The 23,777-nt window shown below is 41.1% G+C and overlaps 1 protein-coding gene across 1 annotated transcript; it reads right to left on the reverse strand.

Annotated features, from left to right (window-relative positions):
- Positions 1-121: 121 nt before the first annotated feature.
- On the reverse strand, positions 122-22,313 carry stk10 (serine/threonine kinase 10). The gene is made up of 19 exons (XM_056731507.1): positions 21,920-22,313; positions 18,246-18,410; positions 15,376-15,424; positions 15,129-15,278; positions 14,104-14,176; positions 13,806-14,000; positions 13,603-13,684; positions 8,581-8,715; positions 7,182-7,685; positions 5,191-5,312; positions 4,287-4,410; positions 3,809-3,988; positions 3,548-3,640; positions 3,331-3,460; positions 2,619-2,743; positions 2,031-2,219; positions 1,732-1,857; positions 1,522-1,635; positions 122-1,398 (listed from the first exon to the last, which is right to left on the reverse strand). Exons 1-19 carry the CDS (start codon positions 22,073-22,075, stop codon positions 1,258-1,260), a joined length of 2,853 nt encoding a protein of 950 aa, XP_056587485.1. The 5' UTR covers positions 22,076-22,313; the 3' UTR covers positions 122-1,257.
- Positions 22,314-23,777: the final 1,464 nt, after the last annotated feature.

A 23,777-nucleotide genomic window follows, 5' to 3' on the forward strand; every position in this document is an offset into this window, starting at 1 on the left:
TACATCTGACGCACGTATTAATCCTCCTCCTGTAACTGACAAATAAAAAGGGCCTCCAGTGATTGTCCAACAAGACCCAGACAACAATCTAGAGCTACAGATTCAAACCGAAGACTCGAGATGATTAATAAACATCTTATTTATTAAATACACTTTTATAGAACAACATGGAGATACATTCATACTAAACCTTTGGTTACACCATGTTACAAGACTCAATGGAATGATGGAAACTGAAGACAAAAATCAACATTCATACAAAGACATTTGAAGGGAACTAAAGAAAGTTTCTCGTACCAAACACTCAGAAAACGCTTCATGTGGAAATCTTTCAACTGTTGAAGAATGGATACGGTTCATAAAATAACACAACGGGTAAAACCTGAACACAATGTTTCAAGGGGGAACACATCATATTGCACTTTGGTTAGGTGACAGTGCTTTGAAAATACAAAATTATAAAAAAAAAGTTAAAACATGGTAATTCAATTAAAAACGTAAATAAACGTCTCTCGAGTCTTGTACTTTGGCATGTGTGCAGGTGTGATCGCGTGCCGCTGCGCTTACAGTATATGACTACAACTCACATTGTGATTCAACATCGCAGAATAAAACTGGCAAAATAGTTGCTGTGTGTGTAAAATCATTTGAAAGAAAGTAAAATAACTTCATGTACCAATTAAAACCAAAACTGCAATCTTATAGAAAATAACATAAAACTAAAATGTAAAATCGGTTTTGAGCATTTAAACATTTGTACAAGGTTGAAATTGGTCATTACATTTTGTTACAAAAGTAAAGTGATATTAAATGATTAAAGAAAAAATATCTTCCTTAAAAATATATATATATACGAATATGGGTTTGTACAATATATTTGGCAATGCAAATTTGACTCCAAACATACATTTTGAAGAACAGTAACGTGAACTAAGGCAAGAAGACTCTTGGATCTCAAGTGAAGCATAAATGAACTCTAATGCCTCAACTTACCCTTTATAAACGAATGAGTCAAATGTCAGAATTGAAGTTAGTGAAATAAATGATGATGATAAATGATGAGATGTTTAAATGTGCAACTCAACATGGATGAACCTTATGTGAGGGATGTGTCAGTAGATTCACAACATGAGCGGATTTCCTTAATGCTTTAAACTGCATTAAAGCCTCATGAAGGAAGAGAGTTTCTAACAGCTATCAAACCTTTAGTTTCTCACAGGTTGGGATGTGAGAGAGTGGGCGGGCGGACGCAGTGGTTCATGTGCTGGAGGAATCAGGGTACGGAAGGAACTTGGTGAGTTTGGTTGGTGAGCCGAGGATCTGAGCCTCTGGTTCCTCACTCATCCTGAAGAAAAGCTCTTGTTCTCTTTTCTTCTGGTTCAGTTCATCCTCCAGAACCTGTGAGAAGATACGAGACGTCATACTGAATGGAGCAAAGTGTGCTATTATTTACTGCAAATAACTGGAAAAACACTTGAGCAACATTAGAGACAAAAGTGTGATGTCATGGATCATTTAGACCTTCTTGCGGCTCTTCAGCTGATCTCTCCAGTCCTTCATCTGATGGTTGTGCTTTTCGTCCAGAGACTTCAGCCGCTGCGTCTCATTCTCGATCAGCAGGTGACACTTCTCATTCTGCACACACACACACAGACACACACATCAGATCATCACACCTGTAAAAAAGAAAACTCCCACCTCCACCCAGCAGGACACGCCCCCTCCTCTCACCTGCAGCTGCTGCAGTTCTCTGACGTTCCCGTCGCACTGGCCAATCATCTCTCTCATCTGATTGTCATGTTTCTGCTGCTGGTGCAGGCGCTCAGCCTTCTGACGTTTCTCCTCCAGCCTGGAGAACTGAAGAAAGACGGATGAGAAGAACAACTGATCAATGAACACAACAACATTCTGCAGACAGATCCATAGTACTTCATGAGCTCTTGTTTTTCTTTACTATTATTTATCTCTACTGCTTGGTACATAAAGAGAAATAAATGTGAATTGAGTTATGGATGTGCAGGAGTTTCCACCTCTTTGATCTTCTCGCGGTCTTCTGCTGAACTGCCGCTGGAGTTGATCCTCAGGCTCTTCTTGAACATGGCCATGCGTGTTTTTCCCTCGCCACGCTGGATCTTGGGCAGTCGGCTCTTCTCCTGCTGTTGTCTGGCCTTCAGGAGCTCGATCATACGCTGGTTATAACAGTGCATCTGTTCCTGCTCCTAAAACACAGTGGCAGAGACATCACAACCCAACATATAAGGTCTTCTCAACCTTTTGACTTCAAGACCTCCTCCCTGCTCACAAAAACTAAAAATGTCTACCATACAATATTTCAGAGCTTGATATTAACTGGACAAGTGTTTATTCATTATAAGAATGGACAAATAAAAATAAATATCTTGGTTTTTAATTGTTTTAAAATATGTAGAATTTGGTTGAAGCGACACCTCATTCAAGAGCTCTAGACGTTTTCACACATCCATCATTATGGAACGGTCAACATGTCATCACTCGCAGTAAAACAGAAAGGACTTTTCTTTCAAGATGCCACAACGTTGGTCGTCATCTCACAGTTTGAATGTCATACAATAGAGAGAATAATAAATAAAGCCTCAGACCTTCTCGTGTTTCTTGAGGAGCTGATGTCTCTGAAGAAAGTACTGATCCTTCAGCTGCTGTTTGAGGAGCTGGTGTCGCTCATGAAGACACTTCTCCTCAAGATCCCAGATGGTGGCTTCTTGATCTGACACACAGACAAACATTCTAGAGTTCACACAACTGCACAGTTTCAGCAAACAGCACTTTTCCGTCTGCACCTGACCGATCAGATCTGACTTCTATCTCTTTTCTACTCTTTCTATATATAAAACAACTAACTTTGCTCTGTATACTGTAGTAGTCTTTGTGAGCAGTTTTATTGCACTTATGCTTTTTGTTGTCTTATGTTGTTCCAATTGCTTCCATTGTTTACCTCATCTGTAAGTGACTTTGGATTAAAGCGTCTGCTAAATGACTAAATGATAATGTGACGTCTCTTGAATAGTTTTGAATTTTACATCAATTCAGCTTCACACTTATGACAAATGTCAATTTAGAATAGATATAGAAACTAGATCCTCATCAGAATCAGAAGAGCTTTATTGTCGAGTGAGCATGCACATTCAAGGAATTTTCTTTGTGTTGAATGTCTGTACTAGAAGCTTCCAACACAAACACCAATGACAATACAAATATAATAAAAAAACTGTCTAAAAGATTCTAAAATATGCATACTGTATATCAAATAAAAGATTATCTATTGTAAGATAATGACATAAGAGACTTGTGTACCTCTGATCAGATGCTGTTTCTTGTTGAGACACGAGCGCTCCGTCTCTAAGATCTCTTGTTTATTTTCAGCAATGATTCTCTTTAGAGTCGAGTCGAGATATTCTTTCTGATCCGCCAGGAACGTCTCCTCCTGTTCACAGAGAGTCAGAAATGAAAAAACCGAATCCGCGTCCGTTACCGTTCACACACACAAACAGGATGATGATGCCGTACACACCTCTGTTTGTTTCATCTGGAGGAAATTGTTCATTTTGATCTTCTTACTGTCTTTTCTTTGAGTCCGGGGCAGTTTCTCCAGCTCTTGTTTCACCTGAGAAAGCACAAAGCGAATCTAAATGCATTTCTGCACCGCTAACAAAAATCTACTTGTAACCGCAAAATCCCACAGCTGTCACACAATTCATTTCAAAGCTTCCGTTCTGTTTTTGTTTTCCAGACGGGCCTGATTTTCGCTTGAGTTTCAGTCTAATGTGATCACCTCTTTCTTCTTGTGTTTCATCTGGTCGAGGAATTTGTTGTAAGCTCTCTCCTGCTCCAGTCGGATGCGCTTGCCTTCATCACGCACTCGTACAGTGTGATCTATCTCCATCTTCTCAATGCTCTGTTTCTGCTGTTTCTCCAGATTCTCCACCTCGGTGTCATAAAACTTCTTCTTGACCTGTGACACATACAGCACAACTCCTACAGTAAACTGACTTCTGGATTTATTTCAGCTGAATGACACAAAAGAGGTTTAGCACATAAACACCCTTTTAATATCAGCGAGTGTGTTGGACTTCAGTGCGGAGTGCAGAGGACCGTGAGAGGGAATGGAAAACTGTGCTGTGATGTCGTACAAGTCATTAAATTAGCCGTGTGAAGCAGTGGGTTTCAGTGTATTTTATAACATCTAACAGCCTTGTCACCTATGTCATAGATTGAAGTTGTCTATGTCATAGGGTGTACATGAGACTCACGTTCATCTCCTGGTCAAATCTTCTCTGCATCTGATCTCGCTGATCTTTCAGCTTTAGGTTGAGCAGCGCTTGAGCTCGCTGTTGTTCTTTCTGCAGCAGACGCAGCTCTCGCAGCTCCTGACGCCTGCGTACACATCATCTGAGGTTTAAGTCACATTTTCCTCACAAACACACTTCACTACATGACTTCTGCTTGATCTTCAGTCTTTTGATCCTGACATGATAGGATTCTATACACTTCAAATCTGTTCAGTGTCATGTAGTGTATCTCAGCCTTAGAGCGATTAAAGTGTTTTGAGCTGTTAAGAATGTGTGGAATGCAGAAGTGATGTGACAGAGGCGGTTCACACCCCACATTCATTCATTCATTCATGACACAAACCAGAGGATTAACCCACAAACTCAGTTTCACAATGAATGTTTCCCAAGATCTGAAGATCTATACTAGGACTGATTTACTAGCTCTATATTGATGACATTATCATGTGTCATATTAAACCTCATTGCCCAGACAGACACTCTTACTATACAATATCTGTTTTCATGTATTCCAGTAATAAGAATCATCAGAAACAGCGTCTGATGTATGACAGGTGAAATGTGTTTGAGTCTTATCAAATAAGATCATTCAACATTACGCTTGGATTACTAGTGCAAAACTGATTTTGGGGTGAAATGTGGACATGGAGGTGTGTTGATTTGTGTAAAGTCCCCCCCACCCACACATCCCCACACACACACACACACACACACACACGTGTAAGGCTGACGTCACACCACTAGATGGCAGAAGGGTTTGTTTTTCTCTGTGTGACGGAACAGAAGCTCTTTCACAACACCGCTCAAGTCTGAAACACTTCACACATGAAGCACCCGAAGTCTAGATCTCCACTGAGAGACTTGCCTGAGAAATCTCATCTCCTCGTCCTTCTTCTCATCATCACTGATGACTTTAGATGTGGTGATGCTCACCTCAACACCATCAAACAAGAATTTACGAGTGCGTTTCAGCGTCTTCTTGTAGTCCTGATGAGAAAAGAGACAGATGATAAAAGAAGCAGAAACACACAGGGTGGGATGGGTGTAAACTGTGCTGTGAGAGAGAGAGGGGGGGCGGGGGTCATGTACAGGAAGTGGTGAGATTGATTGTCTAACAGGAAGTGCCAGCCGTATTTCTCAAGAGACGTGACAGTGAACTTCTCCTCACACAAACATGCACAGTGTCAGATTTCTCACAAGCGTCATTATGACCTGAGGAGTTCATGAGTGACATACTGTACAGCATGAGTGACATGAGGAATGTCTTTCAGAACCCTCGTCTCGTCTCAGCATGAACATCACTGAACTCTGCGTGTCATATAACACCTTCGTGTTGAGACCTGTCTCCGCTTGACTCAGCTGAGTAAACATTTCCACATCCTCGCTAAAACCACAACACTAAACAGACAACACGCTTGTATGCGTTCACTCCTACAGCTGTCAGTACACGCCGAGGAAATCATTCTCACCATCTCTGACCCATCAGTGAACTAGAGAAACAGTCGCTCATCTCTTACAGAAGCACAGGCTGGACACGGTGAAAGTGCTGCTGGGACACATCACACATGAGTCTCTGATGCACAACACAATGAACACAACACAAAACAGTGAATGACCGACAAACAAAAGAGCCTTTGACAGACAACTGTGGAAAAGCTGACAGAGTGAACATGAATGATTCTCTGTCTGCGCAAGACAAGTCAAGAGTACAGCGAGGAAACACCTTTCATACTTAGTTCTAATAGTAACTTCTTGTAAATGATGCCAAAAACATCAGTGTTTCCATCTTCTGTTGACACAATTCTAGCGAAATATACACAACTAGAGTGTGGTAGCAGACACTGAACATCATACAGATTATTCATTATAAGATGAGTGTGGAAAGACAGTCATTCTGAACACATGCAGACGTGTGCATTCATTTACCTGTGCAACTTCACATGGTCTGAGGGGATTTTTGGAGGCACACGGATGCGCACACACACATACACACACACTATTTCAGGATGAGATCAGTGTAGCTCTCCTCTCACTCCTTCACAAACAGAGCTCTGTTCTTCTGTGGAGCTGACGCCCGCTCAGTCAACAAATGTCATAAATAACTCCTATTACCAATAATAAATCCTTATTAGAAGCTTTCCTCTTCAGCTAAAAACTGCTGTAATGTGTCAGAGCACATCTGTTCTTCTTCATCTCTTGACATCACTGGAGTCATTCGGACACTAGTCGAGGGTTTATTAATGTAGTTTTATTATAATGTTGTTAAGAGTAAGAGGTACAGTCACGGGATGGGGCGTCAGTCGATGTTAAGCACAGGTGACGTGTGAGACACTCAGATGCTTCACTACATAGACAGCTGTCCTCTAAGGGAACATCTCTTCTGAAACTGATCTGATCTGTGTCTGAACAAAGAACACTGCTCATGTAAAGCAATGGAGACTACATCTACATCAATCTACAGTTCTCTGAGCTCAGCACAGTGCATTGTGGGATGGACATCGGTGTGAAGGACACATGTGCTGTGTGTGATCTGAGCTTACACACAAGTACACACACAGTTCAGAGAGCTGTAGACACTACTGCACCTGACGTCCATCACAACTACAACAGCTCAACACTTCAATTCCTCAGCAGGCGATGGCCTTTCACACACACTTCACTTTAGCGGTGGAGCTTCACTGGCCGATTTTCTAACAATCCCACACTTTTCTACAATTCACATCATTTGAATTTATACCCGTTAGATTCCAAACATAGAGTGTGAGTGAGGTGAACTACATGTGAGGTGGAGATGAGGATGTGATGTCGGTTTAAGCAGACGCACACACACACACACACACACACACACAGACGTACCCGTACAGTGAGGCTGCCGCCTTCCTTGTTGACCGACATGTCACCAGACAGGTCCAGAATCAATGCCGCCACATCATTCCTGACAGAAGACGACCTGTCGCTGGCGGCGGAAGCGTGACGGGTGGGCTCCAGGGCTCGAGCGGGCTTCATGACGTCTGGAGATTTCAGTGATGTCACCGGCGGTTGCTCTGTGCTTTCTGACGAACACTCTGAACCCGACGGTTCGACTGTTCTGAGAGGTGAAGGGTCACAGCTCTCGGGACGCTTGGGCTCTTCTTCAGAGGTGGGCGTCATTTTTCCATCCTCAATGCCGGAGTCAGAGCTGGAGGTCTTCCCTGACGCCTCGCTCTCGGGTGTGTCCTGATCTTCCTCGCTCACGTCGTCCTCTGGCTCTTTCACCAGGGTTTCGCTGGACACGGGGGTCTTGGGCTCGTCCTCGGCTTCAGTGAGGTCATGTGAACGGTCCCCCTCTAAACTGATTTCAGATGGGTCTTTACACGGAGCCTAAAAACACACAGAGATGTTTGACATCACAGAATGAAACCGTGTCCAGCGTACGTACATGCTTGAAAAAGCAAGAATCCCATCATGCACCTCATGATTATAGTTTTGACAGAGGTGATAAATGACCCAGAAAACTCAGTTCATATCAGAGAGGTTGTGTGCTGCATTAAGTGACATGAGACTTGTGTTATTTTAAGAAGCACTCTCACCATTGTGCCGTGTCATTCTCTCTGTAATAGAAGGAAAAGCTAGAATAGATGTGGGTGGAGACGCATGAGCACTTACAGTCACAGGAAGTGAGATCACAATCACATTGTGTTGTATGGGTCACATTGCAGTTTCCTTCCACCAGAATAAAATGCTACATTATGACAGTACACATAGGCCCTGTTTCCACACAAAGCTTGGCTTAATCTAGCACTATGGCTTAGTTGAACCTGACTATGTGAAGTGGCTTTTATTCAAACTCCTGAGATAAAAACATTACTGGTGTGACAAACAATGGCAATGACACGTCTTAAGATACTTTCAGTTAAGACTCAAGGTTGATTTAAGTCTGGGACTAGTGTTAAACTTGTATACAGCATGCTAGTGTTGAATCAGTGTTTAGTCTTGTTTTATGAAAGTTTTTTTTCTAAACAAAGCACAAAGATCTGCTAGTGGGGTGAGAAAAATACACTTGAATTGAGTAAGTACCTGACTCACCCCATTGGCAGATTTTTGCTTTACTGTTTTAAATCTGCCCTAATTGTTATTTTCCATTTGATAAAACACGACTAAATGTGAAATACTGTATGACTGTCACTGGATGTTTTCTATGGACCAGTGTGTTCATCATCATCATCATCATCATCACACAGTCAAGTTCGAGATGAGCGAGAGAGTCAAACCGTACAGTCGAGAGATCCGCCGCATCATCATCTTCTCCTTCTTCATTCTCATTCTCGATCTCCTCTCTCACCTCGGCTTTAGCTTCAGCCACCAGCTCTCTCAGAGGACGGTTGGTGTTCACAGAGCTCACGAAGGGATGCTGAACACACAACACACACATGATTACACAACACAAATCATCAGCTCCAGTGAGATCAGACGTCATCTGCATCCCTCAAAACCTGAGAGCAACTCACCCAACTGACCCAATACATCTTCAGTTCTGAACACGGATCAAACCTCAGTGAACAAAACCCTTTCAAATAAACACCCTGTAGAGTTCAATCTCATGGACATCATTCAACAGACCAACCCCATTTTAGTCCTCTACACCCATTACATCTTTCTCCTCACTGCCTGAAAGGGGACTAGTCAAGCTTCAGTTTCTGTGATCAAATTATGATGAGTGTGTTTTTTACACATAATGAAATGATTTCAGCTGAAATGAAGGTGAATGCTGCGGGTCAAGAGCTCATCTGTGTTTGTGTGAGGTTACAGAATAAAAGTGCTGTGTTGAGAGAGAGCAGCTGTGTGATGGAGAGAAGCGCTGGGCTCATGTATTATTTGGCTGACAGACACACATGAAGCAGCTGTGGAGCGAGACATCCACTACAGCTCGATGACTCTCACTGCTAACACAACATCATGACCGTCACGCAACTTCATTACAGCCGTGCCGCCAGAACAAAGTCAACCAATGTGATGATGAGCTTTTTAAAGAATCATTATTCCCATCAGACCCCACGTGTGCATTAGTTCAACAGACTGACACACTTTCACCAGCTTTGAAACGTACAAACATAACACATCAGTAAATGGAAATGAATCCGCGCAAATTATATGCAACAACACTTCCCTACACATTATAAACTTATTTATTGCTAATACACAAGTTCGGTTGAGACCAAAACTTCATGTCATATATTCACACATGATCCTCTGATTTTATAAGAATAATCCCAGCAGCACCATGTTGTTTTAGACATTTACCTTTACTCTAAGAGAACCTTAATGATGATGATGAGGAGTGTGACATCACATGAGTCTGATGTTGTTGTGGTCACGCATCATGATATTCATGCACATGCTACAGAAACTCTAAACACTCTCTCCTTCAGTTCTCTAGCAATACTTTGATATTCTCCACTCAGTTGTGGACAGTATGTGTCTGCTCACTGGAGTCCCATTGTTACACGCTAAAATAAAATCCCTAAAATAGGGCACAATATACTGTATTAATATGAAAGAATTTCACACATTTTTCTGCAGTTGTTTTAACGGAATTAAACATTTTGCACGGCATTAAATTACATTTGAGCATCAATGGAAATGTCCGTAAAATAAAGGAAAATGTTCTGATCATTTTCTGCCAGTACTTCTGTATTTTTACGGGATTTTTTTACAGTGTAGCTTTGCTGTTGATGTCTGTCAATCATCAATAGATAATCACATCTTAATAATTAATTTGGCACTTAAAATAATGCATATCATCATCAATGTAATGAGAAAGTAAGAAGTGAGCCGCAGACGCTGATGTGCAACACAGAGCTTCTGTTGTGTACTCGTGTGTTATCACAGCCAATGAAAAAGTCATAAACATATAAGACTGAAGGTATGATATGAACTGTGGGAGGGGGAACGGGTTTGCATGTTTCCAAGACCTGGAAATTCACTCCTCTGTCTTTTCCTTGCAGCAACTCATCATTTAAATACCATGCAGGTCAACTCGGAACTTCTGAGAAGAGCTTGACACGCTGCTGTCCTCTATCCCTGAAGACAGCCACCTATACCAACCACAAGCAGCCGACTTCTTTGGTCTCTTCTCCTCATTTGACCGTTACAGGGCTGATACCCCTCCCACCAACAGAGGAGGACAACAGCCAACCCTTGTTCTAAAACACTTCTAGTTTCTCTCCTGTATGTCTCTGGCCATTTCTTTATAAAGTTCATTGTAACACTCCCTGTAATCTCACCTCTCCCACTAACCCGGTTTCTTTTGGTCGTAATCTTAGTTCCCTCTCCTGCTTTTCGTCCATGGTGCCATACCCACCACAACCCTTTACTCATCTCTCAATGCTGAGGAAGCTACTGATAGTCTCTGTACAACCTTAACCTTCTGTCTTGACAGTGTCCGCAGTCTTACCTCTAGGCCTGCACGAGTTTGGCCCTGGCTTTCTGAGACTCGACGCCACCATCGGACCAAGCTAAGGGATGCTGAGCGGAAGACTAGACAACCTGCTGATCTCTCCAAGCATCAACATCTTTTTAAATTCCTCGCTACTGATATTTTTCTGCCAAAACCAAGTACTTTAAAAATATTCAAACTGCATCTAACCCGTGTCAACTTTTCTCAACCTTCTCCTCTGTTCGCTGTCCCCCTCCACCTCCCGCCAATACCACGCTGACTGCTGATGACTTTGCCAACTGATAAAGTGGAGATGATCCGCAGACAATTCTCTGCTCAACGCATCCCTGATCTTTCTCTTACCCCTTGCTATCCCCAACTTCCTTATTTCTCTCCCCTAATTCTCCTTTCCACCCAGCCTACTACCTGTCCCCTTCAACCCGATCCCTTCTCACCTCCTACAGGCTCTATCCATCTCTACTGCCTCAACTAGCACACATTATAAACACCTCCATTACCACTGGCACTGTCCCCCCCTAATTGAAACAAGCCCTGGTAACACCTTTACTCAAGAAACCAACACTCGACCCCTCTGTGGTCAACAACTACAGACCAATCTCACTACTGCTTTTCATTTGCACAACTCTCTGCCTATCTCTCACAGGACGACCTTCTGGACATTCAGCAATCCAGCTTCAAGAGAAGACATTCTACGGAGACCACTCTCCTGACTGTCGTCGAAAACCTACGGAGGTTTAGGGTTAAATCCTTGTCATCTGTCCTTATTCTGCTCGATCTCTCAGCAGCTTTTGACCACTCTCTCCAAACTGGGCATCTCTGGAACTGCACTCTGATGGTTTGACTCTTATCTCACAGGCAGATCCTTTATGGCAGGGGTGTCCAAAGTCCCAGTCCCAGTCCCAGGGCCTGTGTCCTGCAAAGTTTAGCTTCAACCCTAATCAAACACACCTGGACAGCTAATCAATGTCTCAAAAAGCAGACTAGAATCTTCCAAACAGGTGTGTTGAGCCAAGTTGGAGCTAAACTCTGCAGGACTGTAGCCCTCCAGGACCGACATTGGACACCCCTGCTTTAAGGTATCCTGGAGAGGTGAGACATCCAGATGTCACCAGCGGACAAGTTCCAAGTTCCTCAGGGATCGATTCTTGCTCCTCTCCTCTTTTCTAAATATACCACCTCCCTGGGTCCAATAATTAAGGCACATAGGTTCTCATACCATTTTTATAAAGTGAAAGTGAATTGAAAAAGTAAACTATTTGTCAGATTTACCCGAAATGTGACCTCTGCATTTAACCCATCCAGTTAAATGCAGATGACACGCAGCTCTATTTCTCTTTTCAACAAGATGACCCCACCATCTCTGCCTTTGCGTCTGCCTACATTCTGGACATCTCTTCTTGGATGAAAGAGCATCACCCACAACTCAACCTCTCCATGACAGAACTCCCGGTTATACTAGCTCACCCATCAATTGAAACATCATCTTACCATTCAGCTCAGATCCTCAACAATAACACCCACCAAGTCGGTGAGGAACACATCGCAGCAACCACTAGAACTGGCCTGTATGTGTTCCACAACATCAGGAAAATCAGGCCGTTCCTGTCGGAGCATGCATATCAAGACTGGACTACTGCAATTCTCTACTGGCCGGCCTTCCAACAAATGCAGTCAAGCCCTTGCAAATGATCCAGAATGCAGCTGCACATCTAGTTGTCAATCAGCCTAAAAGAACCCATGTAACACCCCTCCCGATTTCACTTCACTGGGTGCCAGTTGATGCCCGCATCAAGTTTAAATCTCTGACACTGGCCTTCAGAACAGTAACGCCAAATTTGCTCATTTACAATAACTCACTGCTCCAGGTCTACATCCCCTCCTGTCATATTTGGTATGAAAATGAGCGACACCTGGTTTTCCCATCACAGCGAGGCACCAAAGTGCTTGCAAAAAACCTTTACTCATTGGGTTCCTCTGTGGTGAAATGAACTGCCATCCTCCATCTGAACTGCAGTGTCCTTCACAACTTGAAAAAACGGCTCAAAACACACCTGTTTTGCATTTATTTGAATAATCAAAACTGTCTTAAAAAATGTGTTGTTGTTTATTCTCTCCTTTGCTTACTCCAGCTTTAAGCCTTGCAAACTAACGCCACTGTTTAGTGTGTGGACAAAACTTTACTTCAATGTCAGGAGCACATGAATGAATCTGGCAATATCAACTGTGATGCTGTCACAACATCACACTTTCACTACACAATCACCACAGCCAAAAAAATCCATGAGCATTTTCCCTTTTATAATACAAATGTGCGTGAGTGTGTGAGAGCGAGTGTTATCAGACAGAGACATGAAGAGGTAAAGTTACTTCATATTCAGCAGATGTCATGTAGGACACACACACGCACACAAACTCTCTGGACTTCCTGTAGATTGAAACACCACACACACTTGTCATGATGAGTTCAGCACTGAGGTTTGTGGGTTTTGTTTCTAGTTGGAATGTCTCATATCAGTCAGATCACAGTCCGACTTTTATCTTAATGATTATCTGTCATTCTCTAAAAACATCATCAGTCAACATGTTGTTTGATGTACTTGCAGAGCCTGTATGAATTAGTTTGAGTCTTTGCCTGGTCTGCTCTTTCTGAGGTAAGCTCTGTGGTCAACTAGATCACGGCGAGATATCCAAGAGCAAGAAGGAAAATGTTTGAAGTCTTGAAAAAGAGGAAGTAGTGGGGGCTGTGATGAGACTCTCGGGGTTTCTGAGGGCGTGCCCTGTACACATAGTGCTGAATACAGCAGACGAGGAATGAAAGTGTGTGTGTGTGAAATCTCTTACTTCAAGAAGCTGAGCAGCCGTCGGCCTTGTCTCAGGGTTTTTATCCAAAGCTGTTTTCAGGAAATCCTTAAATTTCATTGACCTAAAACACAGAAAAACCCTTCTACATTTACCCAACAAGAGTTCATGTATATCTAAGTGACGGAGTCAGATTGTGAAATGATGAGATCTCTGAGAGACTCCAGTGGGTCTCTGCGTCTTACCACTTGCTGGGCTGATCCAGGGAGGGCGGCTCAGCCTTGGCAATTTTGAGCAGAACTCTCATGGGGTTGAGCTCGTGGTGGGGCGGCTCGATCTGAGCCAGCTCGATCAGTGTGATGCCCAGAGACCAGATGTCTGCTTTATAGTCGTAAGGAGCGTCCTTCATCGTCTCACACATCACAACCTCAGGAGCCATCCTGAACACACACACACACCATCACACAACAGATGATCACAAACATCACACACACAGAAGATATTCTGCTGATATAGTGTATGAATGAATTAAACAGCACGCACCAGTATGGAGTCCCAATGAAAGAGTCTCGTCTCTGGAGAGTTTTTGTGTTTTTTGCAGAAACGCCAAAATCAGCTGTAATAAAAAAGCACATGATCAGATGTTAGATGCGTAGATGTTTTTTTACCAACAATACAGCACATCACAGTGTTAGACGATGTTTCGATAAAGATTGTAGCATGTGTGGTTCTGTGTGTCACAGCAGTTAAACATTCACGTTCACACACACACATTTGAATCCAAACAGACACATAACAGGGAGGAAAACCCATTGATAAACACATTGATGAACACAGGTGACAATATGACAAGTACTTTATAACATGTCAAGTGCTTTTAGAAACAATAGGCTTACCTGCTGAAGAACATTTCATTTAAATAAATATTTATCATGTTTCTGTCATAAGTTACCTGAAAATAAACATCTGATCAGTGCTCTTGAATATAATTATCTCAGACATGTTTGTTGAGCTGGTGTTTCTCACACAGTTCTTGTGTCACCTGACATTCTCAAGCTCCATTAACTGACACTCAATGACACACAAACACACACAATTTTATCCAGTGAGAGGAATGAAATAACATCTGTCACAATCTGCACTCCATACACTTTAAAGCCCGAGTCTTCCTGTACCTGTATGTGTATTTGTGTGTGTATTTGTGTGTGTGTGTGTGTGTGTGATGAGGTTGTGAGAGAGTTGAACAGAATGAATAAGAGATCTTTTCAAGCACAAGACATCAGACTTTCAGTTCAGTTATCAGATCAGATGTAAAACCTCCACATGAACACGACAGCATCAGAGGAGTCACTTCTTTACACTCAGACATCTGTCCTTCATCAATAACACAATCCCAACTGGCACAACATACCCAGATACTTAAATACCACTAAATTTCATTTAGAATCTTTAAAAACTGAAAAGATAAAGCTCATGTTTGTGTCTGTGACAGTATATGGACAGACGGGTTTAAGTGACACTACAGGACAATATAAAACATCACGTGTCATACTGTGTCACACACACACCGAGTTTAATGTCTCCATCCAACATGAGGAGAATGTTCCCGGCCTTCAGGTCTCTGTGAATGATCTTCATGCTGTGAAGATACTGAAGAGCCTCCAACATCTGTTTACAGACCACCTGAATCTGAGCTTCCTCAAGAGGACGATCCAACTCTACACACAAACAACAAACACTCACAAAACACATCTGAACTCTGAGTGATGTTTCAAAGACTTGAGAATAACACATGAAGGTTTCATATCAGCTTACCTAACATTGTGGCGTCCACCGCCCCTCCAGCACAAAACTCAATCATGATCTGTGTGAACACAAACATCACTTCAGTTTCTGACATTTGACACACATGTGATTGGTGTAATGATACTCAAGAGTAACAGAGAGATCCTGTATATATCTGTGAGTGAGGTGAGGTCACAACACGTGACGCATGAACACAGAGAAAGAGACACGACACACTCCTGGTGACAACATGAAAACCACAGGTTTAATATTTCTGAGCTGAAAAACAAATGTTTCATTTCAAGTGTGGTGTTCGGAGATGACATGATAAAACTCAAAACATTTCTCCAGCTTCAGACTTCCTCTGAGATAAGTGAACAGTAGAGTTGTGTGTTTGTGTATGAAGGATGTGAGAGTGAGGAAATCACAGACTGCTGAGCTGAAGAAGTGTGATGATGATGATGATACAATCTTCACTGTAGAATCATCGACAGAGAACTTCAACCTTACACAAGAGCTTCAACACACGGACTACAAGAATGTGTGAAGAGGATCATCTGGCTGTCAATCAGAGTATGTAACCTACTTTAAGATGTGTGTAGGTGTGTGTGTGCGTGCGTGCGGGGTTCATGAAAACACTTGATGGCGTTTCCTCATCCTCACATGTTTTTAAACCTGCTTGACCTGCTCTGCTCATAGAACAACAACACTGAAGGAGGTTTTTAGATGAATGAAATCACGCTAGAGTGAGCACTGAGAAACGATCATCTTTACACACGTTCAGAATCACATCCTTCATGTGAAAGGACTGCATGAGTTTCTAGGGATGCACCAAAATAAAAATTCTTGGTAAAGCCGTTTAAAAATGAAACACTCGGCCAAATACCAAACATTGCTTTTCCTATTTCTTCTATTTATTTAGATCATTTTTCACTATTGCGTAAACTGAATGATAAAAATACTTAATTTTAAATTGGAAAGCAAGATTAATATAGAGCTTCTTGACTAGCCTATATTAGGCCTATAACTGACTGCTGAAAGCATGTCATGTACTGTCCTCTGTACCTGTACAACAAAACACTTCATTAAAAGTGTCATTCAACATTATAAACTAAAAACAAAAACTTTTGAATTATTATAGGCTGCACTGCAAAAATTATTTCAGGAAAAACATCCATCTCTCTCTCTCTTTCTCTCTCATCATTTGGTGCATCCCTAAAAAAAAAAAAAAAAAAAGAAAAACAGTAATTCGTAAAAAAAAGATTTCACCGGATTAAGGTGTTTTTGTGAAATACTGTTCAGACAAATAATGAGAGATGGAAACGCATTTGTCAAATTTTGAAAAGATTCACATTACGTTTGGATGGAAACCCGGCTAGTGAGACCTCATGATTGTTTAACCCTTTACATTCCAGACACTCTTGGCATACTGTACAATACACACACACACACACACACACACAAAACAAAACCCCTGCAAACCAGAGGAACCAGTCCAAACCTACAGCTGGCACACATGAGTGGAATACTCTGAATAACATCCACCTGAACAACCAGTCTGACCACCAACACAACACAGACATCATGAGAGGATTATTACTGTGATTACTGTCCACATACTGAAGAAACATATGTTCAAGATTTTCATGAAAGATTAGGAGGAAACATGAATGTTAAAAAAAATCTATAATAATAATAATAAAAAACCACCACACACGCACAGACATCAAATCATAATAGACACGCCAATATTCCAGTGTTAGCAATGAACGCTTTCTGCTGCACTCTTCTGAGTCTGTACTATTGTGTCAAACTCCTCCTGTCTTTCTCTTGAAATGTGTCGAGACGGTCAGATAACTTCTGACACACTGAAGCTTAGAAGAACAATCACTTGTGTTTGTCTCTGACAACAAGCGTTCAGTTATTATTATCTCTACTGGAAGTCTCTCATCAAGTGATTGCATAACCAGACACTTCATCCACACCCTCATATATAACACACACACACGTGCAAATCTAAAACATACGGCAATGTTTAAAATCACACACACAAATCTTGTGTTCAGGCAGGGATGGTAGGGGGGGACAGAGTTCCAGATCAAAAGAAGATTTCCATCATTTCTCCATTAAATAGCCTCTATATACATTATACACATAGACATTTTTAACATCTGTGGTTTAAAAATATAAAATTTTCTCGACAGTGAATCTTTGTCATTTCCATCACTGACGACACTACACAACACAGACACACACACATCTTCCACACATTCACTCTCACAGTGTGTCATCTATAGGCCAAAATACTGCACACTACACATGAAACGACACAAGTTCATATAAATGTGTGTGGGGATATTAAGCACATGACAGTGTCCAAACTCATCTCCTGAGAAGAACTGTCCTTTCACTATCATGTCACACCTCATCAGACACCGGTCCTGTCCTGTTCTGATGATACTGTAGTTGTTGGGAAATATTGGGTCTCTGAGGTTTTCAATGACATTGGGTGGAGAACACAGCACATGATTATTCATGAGTTTCCTGTTTCACTCAAACCAGCAGGTTTGTTTGACTTTGTGACATCATAACACTGACAGCTGCTTCATATCCGTCTCACAATACCGTGATGATGTGATGTCACATCCCGTTGAATACTATAGAATCTGAGCCAACAAAAAGGAAGAGCGTAGAATCAAGATAAACGTTGTTGGGTTTGTTTCATCATAACAAGTGCTTCAAGTCATGATGTTTATTGACAGCAGATCACTGTCAGTTTGAAAACTGCTCATGCCTGCTGAAATGATGACTGTTTTGATAATATCATTGATTTGTCACGCTTGGGTTGTGCTGTTGTGGATGAAACTGTTGGATCTCAGCGTGTTAAACACGTGTCTTACCGATAGTTTGTTGTCGTAGAAGAAAGCATCGAGCAGTTTGACGATGTACGGATGGTTACAGGATGCCAAGATGTCGATCTCCACCACATAGTCGTCCAGCTCCTCCTCACTTTTGGTTTCGATCACTTTAGCCGCAGCCAGCACACCCGTTTCTTTGTTCCGAGCCTGAAAGACATAAGCGCTTTCAGTATGAATCACTTCTGCTGCATGCTGTATATAATCCTCATCATCAGAGATCTTCATTCACTTCTTCATCATTCACATTACTGATGCACACACACATTGAGTCAACTTCACACAGTCATTACTCAACACTTTGATGACGGCTTGTATGATGTAACGATGTTATATATCATACATCAGGTTATTATGATGCACACTTGACTATGACAATGTGTAACATCTCCCAACAGAATAAATCACACACATCTACTGTAAACAACATATCAAATAAGAGTTTAAGGTTATTCTGGATTTGATTTAAATCATACAATGAAAATCAATAGGGTTCAATTCAACATTCTTCAAAATATCTTCTTTTGTGTTGTGCTGAAGAAAGAAACTCATACACGTTTGACATGACGCATGATGAATAAACGGGGTTCACTACGACTTTAAGTGATGCTTGACTTAACAAACACTAACTAACAAACGTATAAACACGGGGGAATAAAGCCCGGCGTAACACTGCTGTGACTGGAAACACATGACCAGATGATGATGTGGCTAACAAAGACATATGTAGGCGTTTGTTTGTGCGATATCGTCTGCAGGTTTTCATGAAACAAATCAATCGCTGTGAATCATCCGATTTCACCTTTCACCCCACAGATCTACAGTGAAGGATGAGTCGGGTCAGGTCTTGTGATCTGGGCCAGTATAAACCAGTAAACCCATAGCAACCCGCCATACCACAACACGCTGAAAGCACATGGGAGTTAAGACATTGAGCTGACATTTGACTGACAGCGTGATCTCCTCGCTCCTCATGAGCTGACATAAAGCTGGAAATCCACTTACACATGAGCAGATTACAGCAGTGACACGAGAGTGACCTTTGACCTTTCAACACATCCAGGAACACAGCCACACCTGAAGAAACACCATTCAACATGTTCTTCAGACCCTCAGATTGACATCAAGAGGACTTCCTGTGTGCGTGATTGTGCGTGAGAGAGACTCGTCTCTGTTAAACGATATTAAGAAAATCACACACGTTTCTTTCAACGCCTTCATAACATACACATCTCTCATCTCCCACATGTGGGTCAATGGTCAAATTCATCAAACTGAAGTGTGTTTACATGTTTTGTTTACTGGGCTAAAAGTTAAAATGCATGTATGAATATTAGTGAATGAGACTCGTGTGTTAATGTTCATCTGTAATGTGCGCTTCTGGACCTCCTTTTGTAATTCTTGCTACTTATCTTTATGAAAACGGTAGTAAATATTTACACAATTTCACAACATCGAAATAAAGGGATCCTGCTGAAGTCTAAATGTAACAACACACTGTGGGGTTTCTAACACAATACAATGTGCAACCGTGTGCTTCCATCTATACTATGAACCTGAAACAATAGTCAAGTCATGAACTATTATACACTGTGTTCTGTATTCAAACCCTGAGCTGGGATCTTTCAGTTCTGTATTTACTCACGGTGTTGTGCGTTTCTGAACTCAGATCTGTGTGTGTGTGTGTGTGTGTGTGTGTCTGTGTGTTGGGTTCATCTCCACCCAGAGAGAAGACGCCCGCTCACTTGCTCTTCTTATCATCATGAAACCAAAAGCACTGAACACCAGAGATTAAAGGAAACACATGACCTGTTACACCCACGTGTCTCATCAATAAATAACAGATCTTAACATTAAATAACAGCACAAAACTCCAAGAGTTCAACCCCACACGGCCTGGCATCAGTCTATCCACGCACAAAACAATCTAATTGTGTATTTCTTCTGATAATTATTACATTCAATTCAGATAACAGGGTCTCAATTGGACTTATTTTGGTACATCATTCTTTTTTAAAAACACACAAAAACTTTCAAAAATGTGCATCAGTCAGATGAATCTTAGATTCAACATTAAGTTAGTTACACTTTCCAGAACTGTGTTTGTATGAGAGCGAGTTTCTTTACTTGATCATAATGAAGATGAAGGGGTTGATGTGACATGTACTGTATCATCATGACTATTACATTTTATCAAAATTTCACGCAATTCTGCTTATTTAACCACAAACTGTCGACAGCACAACAAGCACCGCTTACGTATTCACCGACCTTCATTTCATAGGAACTTTTTCACTGTAAGGTTTTAGAGACTGTGTGTATACTGAGAAAAGCATAATTGTCAATGCTGATCTCTTGTTTTCATGCTAACAGAGCCCTGATTGCTATTAAACAAAACTAGGGAATTCCCGCTATGCTATCCAATCATTTTCAACTGTTTTAAGCCAATATTTGCCGGGTGTCCAGCAGTCTGTCTGACATCCTGAAACAAAACACAGTCCAGTGGGATTAAAGTGACCTGGACATCACATAAGATTCAGATGTACTAATCTCATTGACCATCTGCTCAGAGTTGTGCTAGTACTTTAGTCCAGTCTAAGAGGTCAGATGGGTTAAAGTGACCTCAAATGTCACAGGGTATTTAAACCCCGTCACAGATTGTGTTGTGGACAAAAGGACAAATTCAGCTCCAACATTTCTCGCCGCCTACAGAAACTGCAGCACATTCCATCATCTTCCTCCACACTACACACTCCACATCCACTGCATGCCACCTCAATGAATGGAGTGTGTTAGTGAAGCATACATACCATTACACACGTCAGTGCATGATATACTCACTACATGACTTATATAGTCAAATATTCACATGGGCTGTGCAATTAATCAACATTTCATCGTCAATTTGGGCCTTCCACTAAATGATGGAGGTAAACGATTATTATACTGCATTCCATTTTTGCTCGTGGTATAAATCCACAGCTCACCCCTTTCCTTTAATGTGGTTGAGGGGTGATGTTTCTTAACATTTATTTTTATTTTTCCTCTGTTGTTTGAAAAGTTAGTGAGTGAGTAATCGTGTTAAATGATCGTGATCTCAACATTGGCCAACATAACCGTGATGATTATGATTTTTGTCCTAATCAAGCAGCTCTATATTAACACAAAATAAATAAAAACTTTTACAGCATCAACATTTGACCAATGTCGCCAGTGCATTTTCGATAAACAGTGACTTCTCATAAAAAACAATCTCTTATTTTCACTTTGTGACAGTCAAAGCGTGATCAGCGGTGATGACGTGATTAGATCTTTTACACAAAAAACAAGTGTCTATTTTCTTTTTCTTTATCAATAAGTTTTTTTTCAGGCAGAGCTCTTGTGTTATGCTGCCAAAAGAAAAATGTAAAATCCTACTACGAGAAAAGTTAAGCTCGTGAATATTAAGTAGGTGCGATGACGTCGGTCTAGAGACGGTGGAAGAGGGTCTCCGCAGAAGGCGTGGCTCATGAATATTAATGACATCAAATGATTCGAAAGTGACCAAAGACGTCACTGTGTCACCATTAATATTCACGAGGCAACTCTTCGCCGTAGTAAAAGAGGATTAGGAGAGTTTTGCAGCCTGTTTAACAGGTTCATGAACATCTGCGTCTCACCTTATAGACTTTCCCGAAAGCGCCATCGCCCAATTCACCGATAATCTCCCACAGCTCGTGCGGATTCACATCGCGATGAACGTGCTCGTACTGCTTCACTTTCTTCTTCTTGTCAGCAGTAAGCCGCAGAATCTTGTTGAATTTCGCAAAAGCCATTTTAAAACATCCAAACTGCAGCCTCGAGCTTCATTTAAAACCACATGACGTTCTGATTCAAAAAGCGAGGTGAAAAGTGTCCGACACTCCACAGAAAGTAGACATCTTCAGCACTTAAAATAACAAAATAAAAACTGAGATGATAAAACACTTGTTGCGCTCATCCGCGAGCGTTCGAAGCAGGTGTGTGACAGACTCACATGTCTCTTATCACCTGTTCACTGCTTACTGCCGCTGCTGCTGTGAGTTTAAGAGAAACACAAAGCCACGCCCACTACACTCACCCACAGCATCATGGGATATGAAGTTTTAAAAGTTTAGCGGCTACAATTAAAACACTCATTTTCACGAATTGTCCGTATGAAATCCATATTTGTCTTCATTCAGATATCAATGATTAACAACAATCCAGTCAAATGGAGAAAACTGACCTGTACGGAGAAAAAGACAAACTTCAAATCAAACTGTTGCGCACAGCCTCCACCTAGCGGTTATGTGCAGTAAGGACAATGTCTGTCGCAATTGTTACTGTAACAAACAGATGCCGAAACGTTTAAAATGAGTGAACAAATAAAGGTAGATCAGAAATAATAAACTCTCTAAAATCGTATAATTTAGGAAAATGTGTCACTCCCAATAAATATTGAATTGATCTGAACTTTTGAATACAGTTTATACATATGACATATTTATATACAGAGCAAATTAATGTACAGTGCCTGTTTTTTTGCCTACATTTAATGAATGTAATTAGAGTATATCAACAATCCATCCTCTGTCTTCTTATACATCGCAAGATCATATGTGAAAACCAATCGAAACACATAAACAACCGTTTAAATTTCACTATTCATTAAAATAAAACACATTGAACAAAAATGTTCTCCCACAAAATTAATTTTTCTACTTGTCCAGTTTAAACAGGTAAAAATTGGACCAAACATGATTTTTTCATCTTCAGCCATTTTAACTTAATCACTTCAGTTTTGGTCTACATGAATGATTTGTGTTTTGTTAACACAGAATTGTTTAGATTGGCAGATGATTTCCATTTCCATTTATGCATTTGGTAGACGCTTTAAAGTGACCTACATTGCAATGTCCTATACATTCATACATAGGTATGTGCAATTCCCTGGGATTGAACCCACAACCGCTCTCACCACTGAGCTACAGGAAATTTCCAAGTCTTCTTTGCGTTAGGCAGCATTTGAGAGAATTTTTCTTGATTAGGTGTTGTTTTGTGTCTTTTTCTGTAAAGAAAAACACTTTAAATGTTTTTTTTATCCCTATATGTTGCAAACCTGTATACTTTTCTTTGGTTGAACACAGAGAAGGATATTTGGAAGAATGCTTATGACCAAACAGTTCTTGGACTCCATTGACTACCATAGTAGGAAAAATATACTTTATTAATTTCTGTTGAACACAAAAGAAGATATTTTGAAGAATGTAGGACAGAAAATAGATCTGGGGCACTTTTGACAACCATTGTAGTTTTTCCTACTATGGTACTCAATGATAGCCAAGAACTGTTTGATTACAAGCATTCTTCCAAATATCTTTCTCAACCAAATAAAAACATTTTTACAGATTTGGAACAACTAGAGAGTGAGTCAATCATGACCTCATGTTCATTTTTGGGTGAACTATCGCTTGTTGTGTTTGGTCATCCTGGGCATTTGAGTGCCTATGTTAGTGA

Source organism: Triplophysa dalaica, chromosome 19 (assembly GCF_015846415.1).
Source record: "Triplophysa dalaica isolate WHDGS20190420 chromosome 19, ASM1584641v1, whole genome shotgun sequence".
Taxonomy (NCBI): domain Eukaryota; kingdom Metazoa; phylum Chordata; class Actinopteri; order Cypriniformes; family Nemacheilidae; genus Triplophysa; species Triplophysa dalaica.

Coding starts and splice junctions, on each gene's coding strand:
- stk10 (XM_056731507.1), bottom strand. CDS start 22,075: ATGGCTTTTGCGAAATTCAACAAGATTCTGCGGCTTACTGCTGACAAG. Junction 15,279..15,375: donor GGTGGACGCCACAATGTTAG/GTAAGCTGATAT, acceptor GTTTGTGTGTAG/AGTTGGATCGTCCTCTTGAG. Junction 1,636..1,731: donor GAGAACTGCAGCAGCTGCAG/GTGAGAGGAGGG, acceptor GTGTGTGTGCAG/AATGAGAAGTGTCACCTGCT.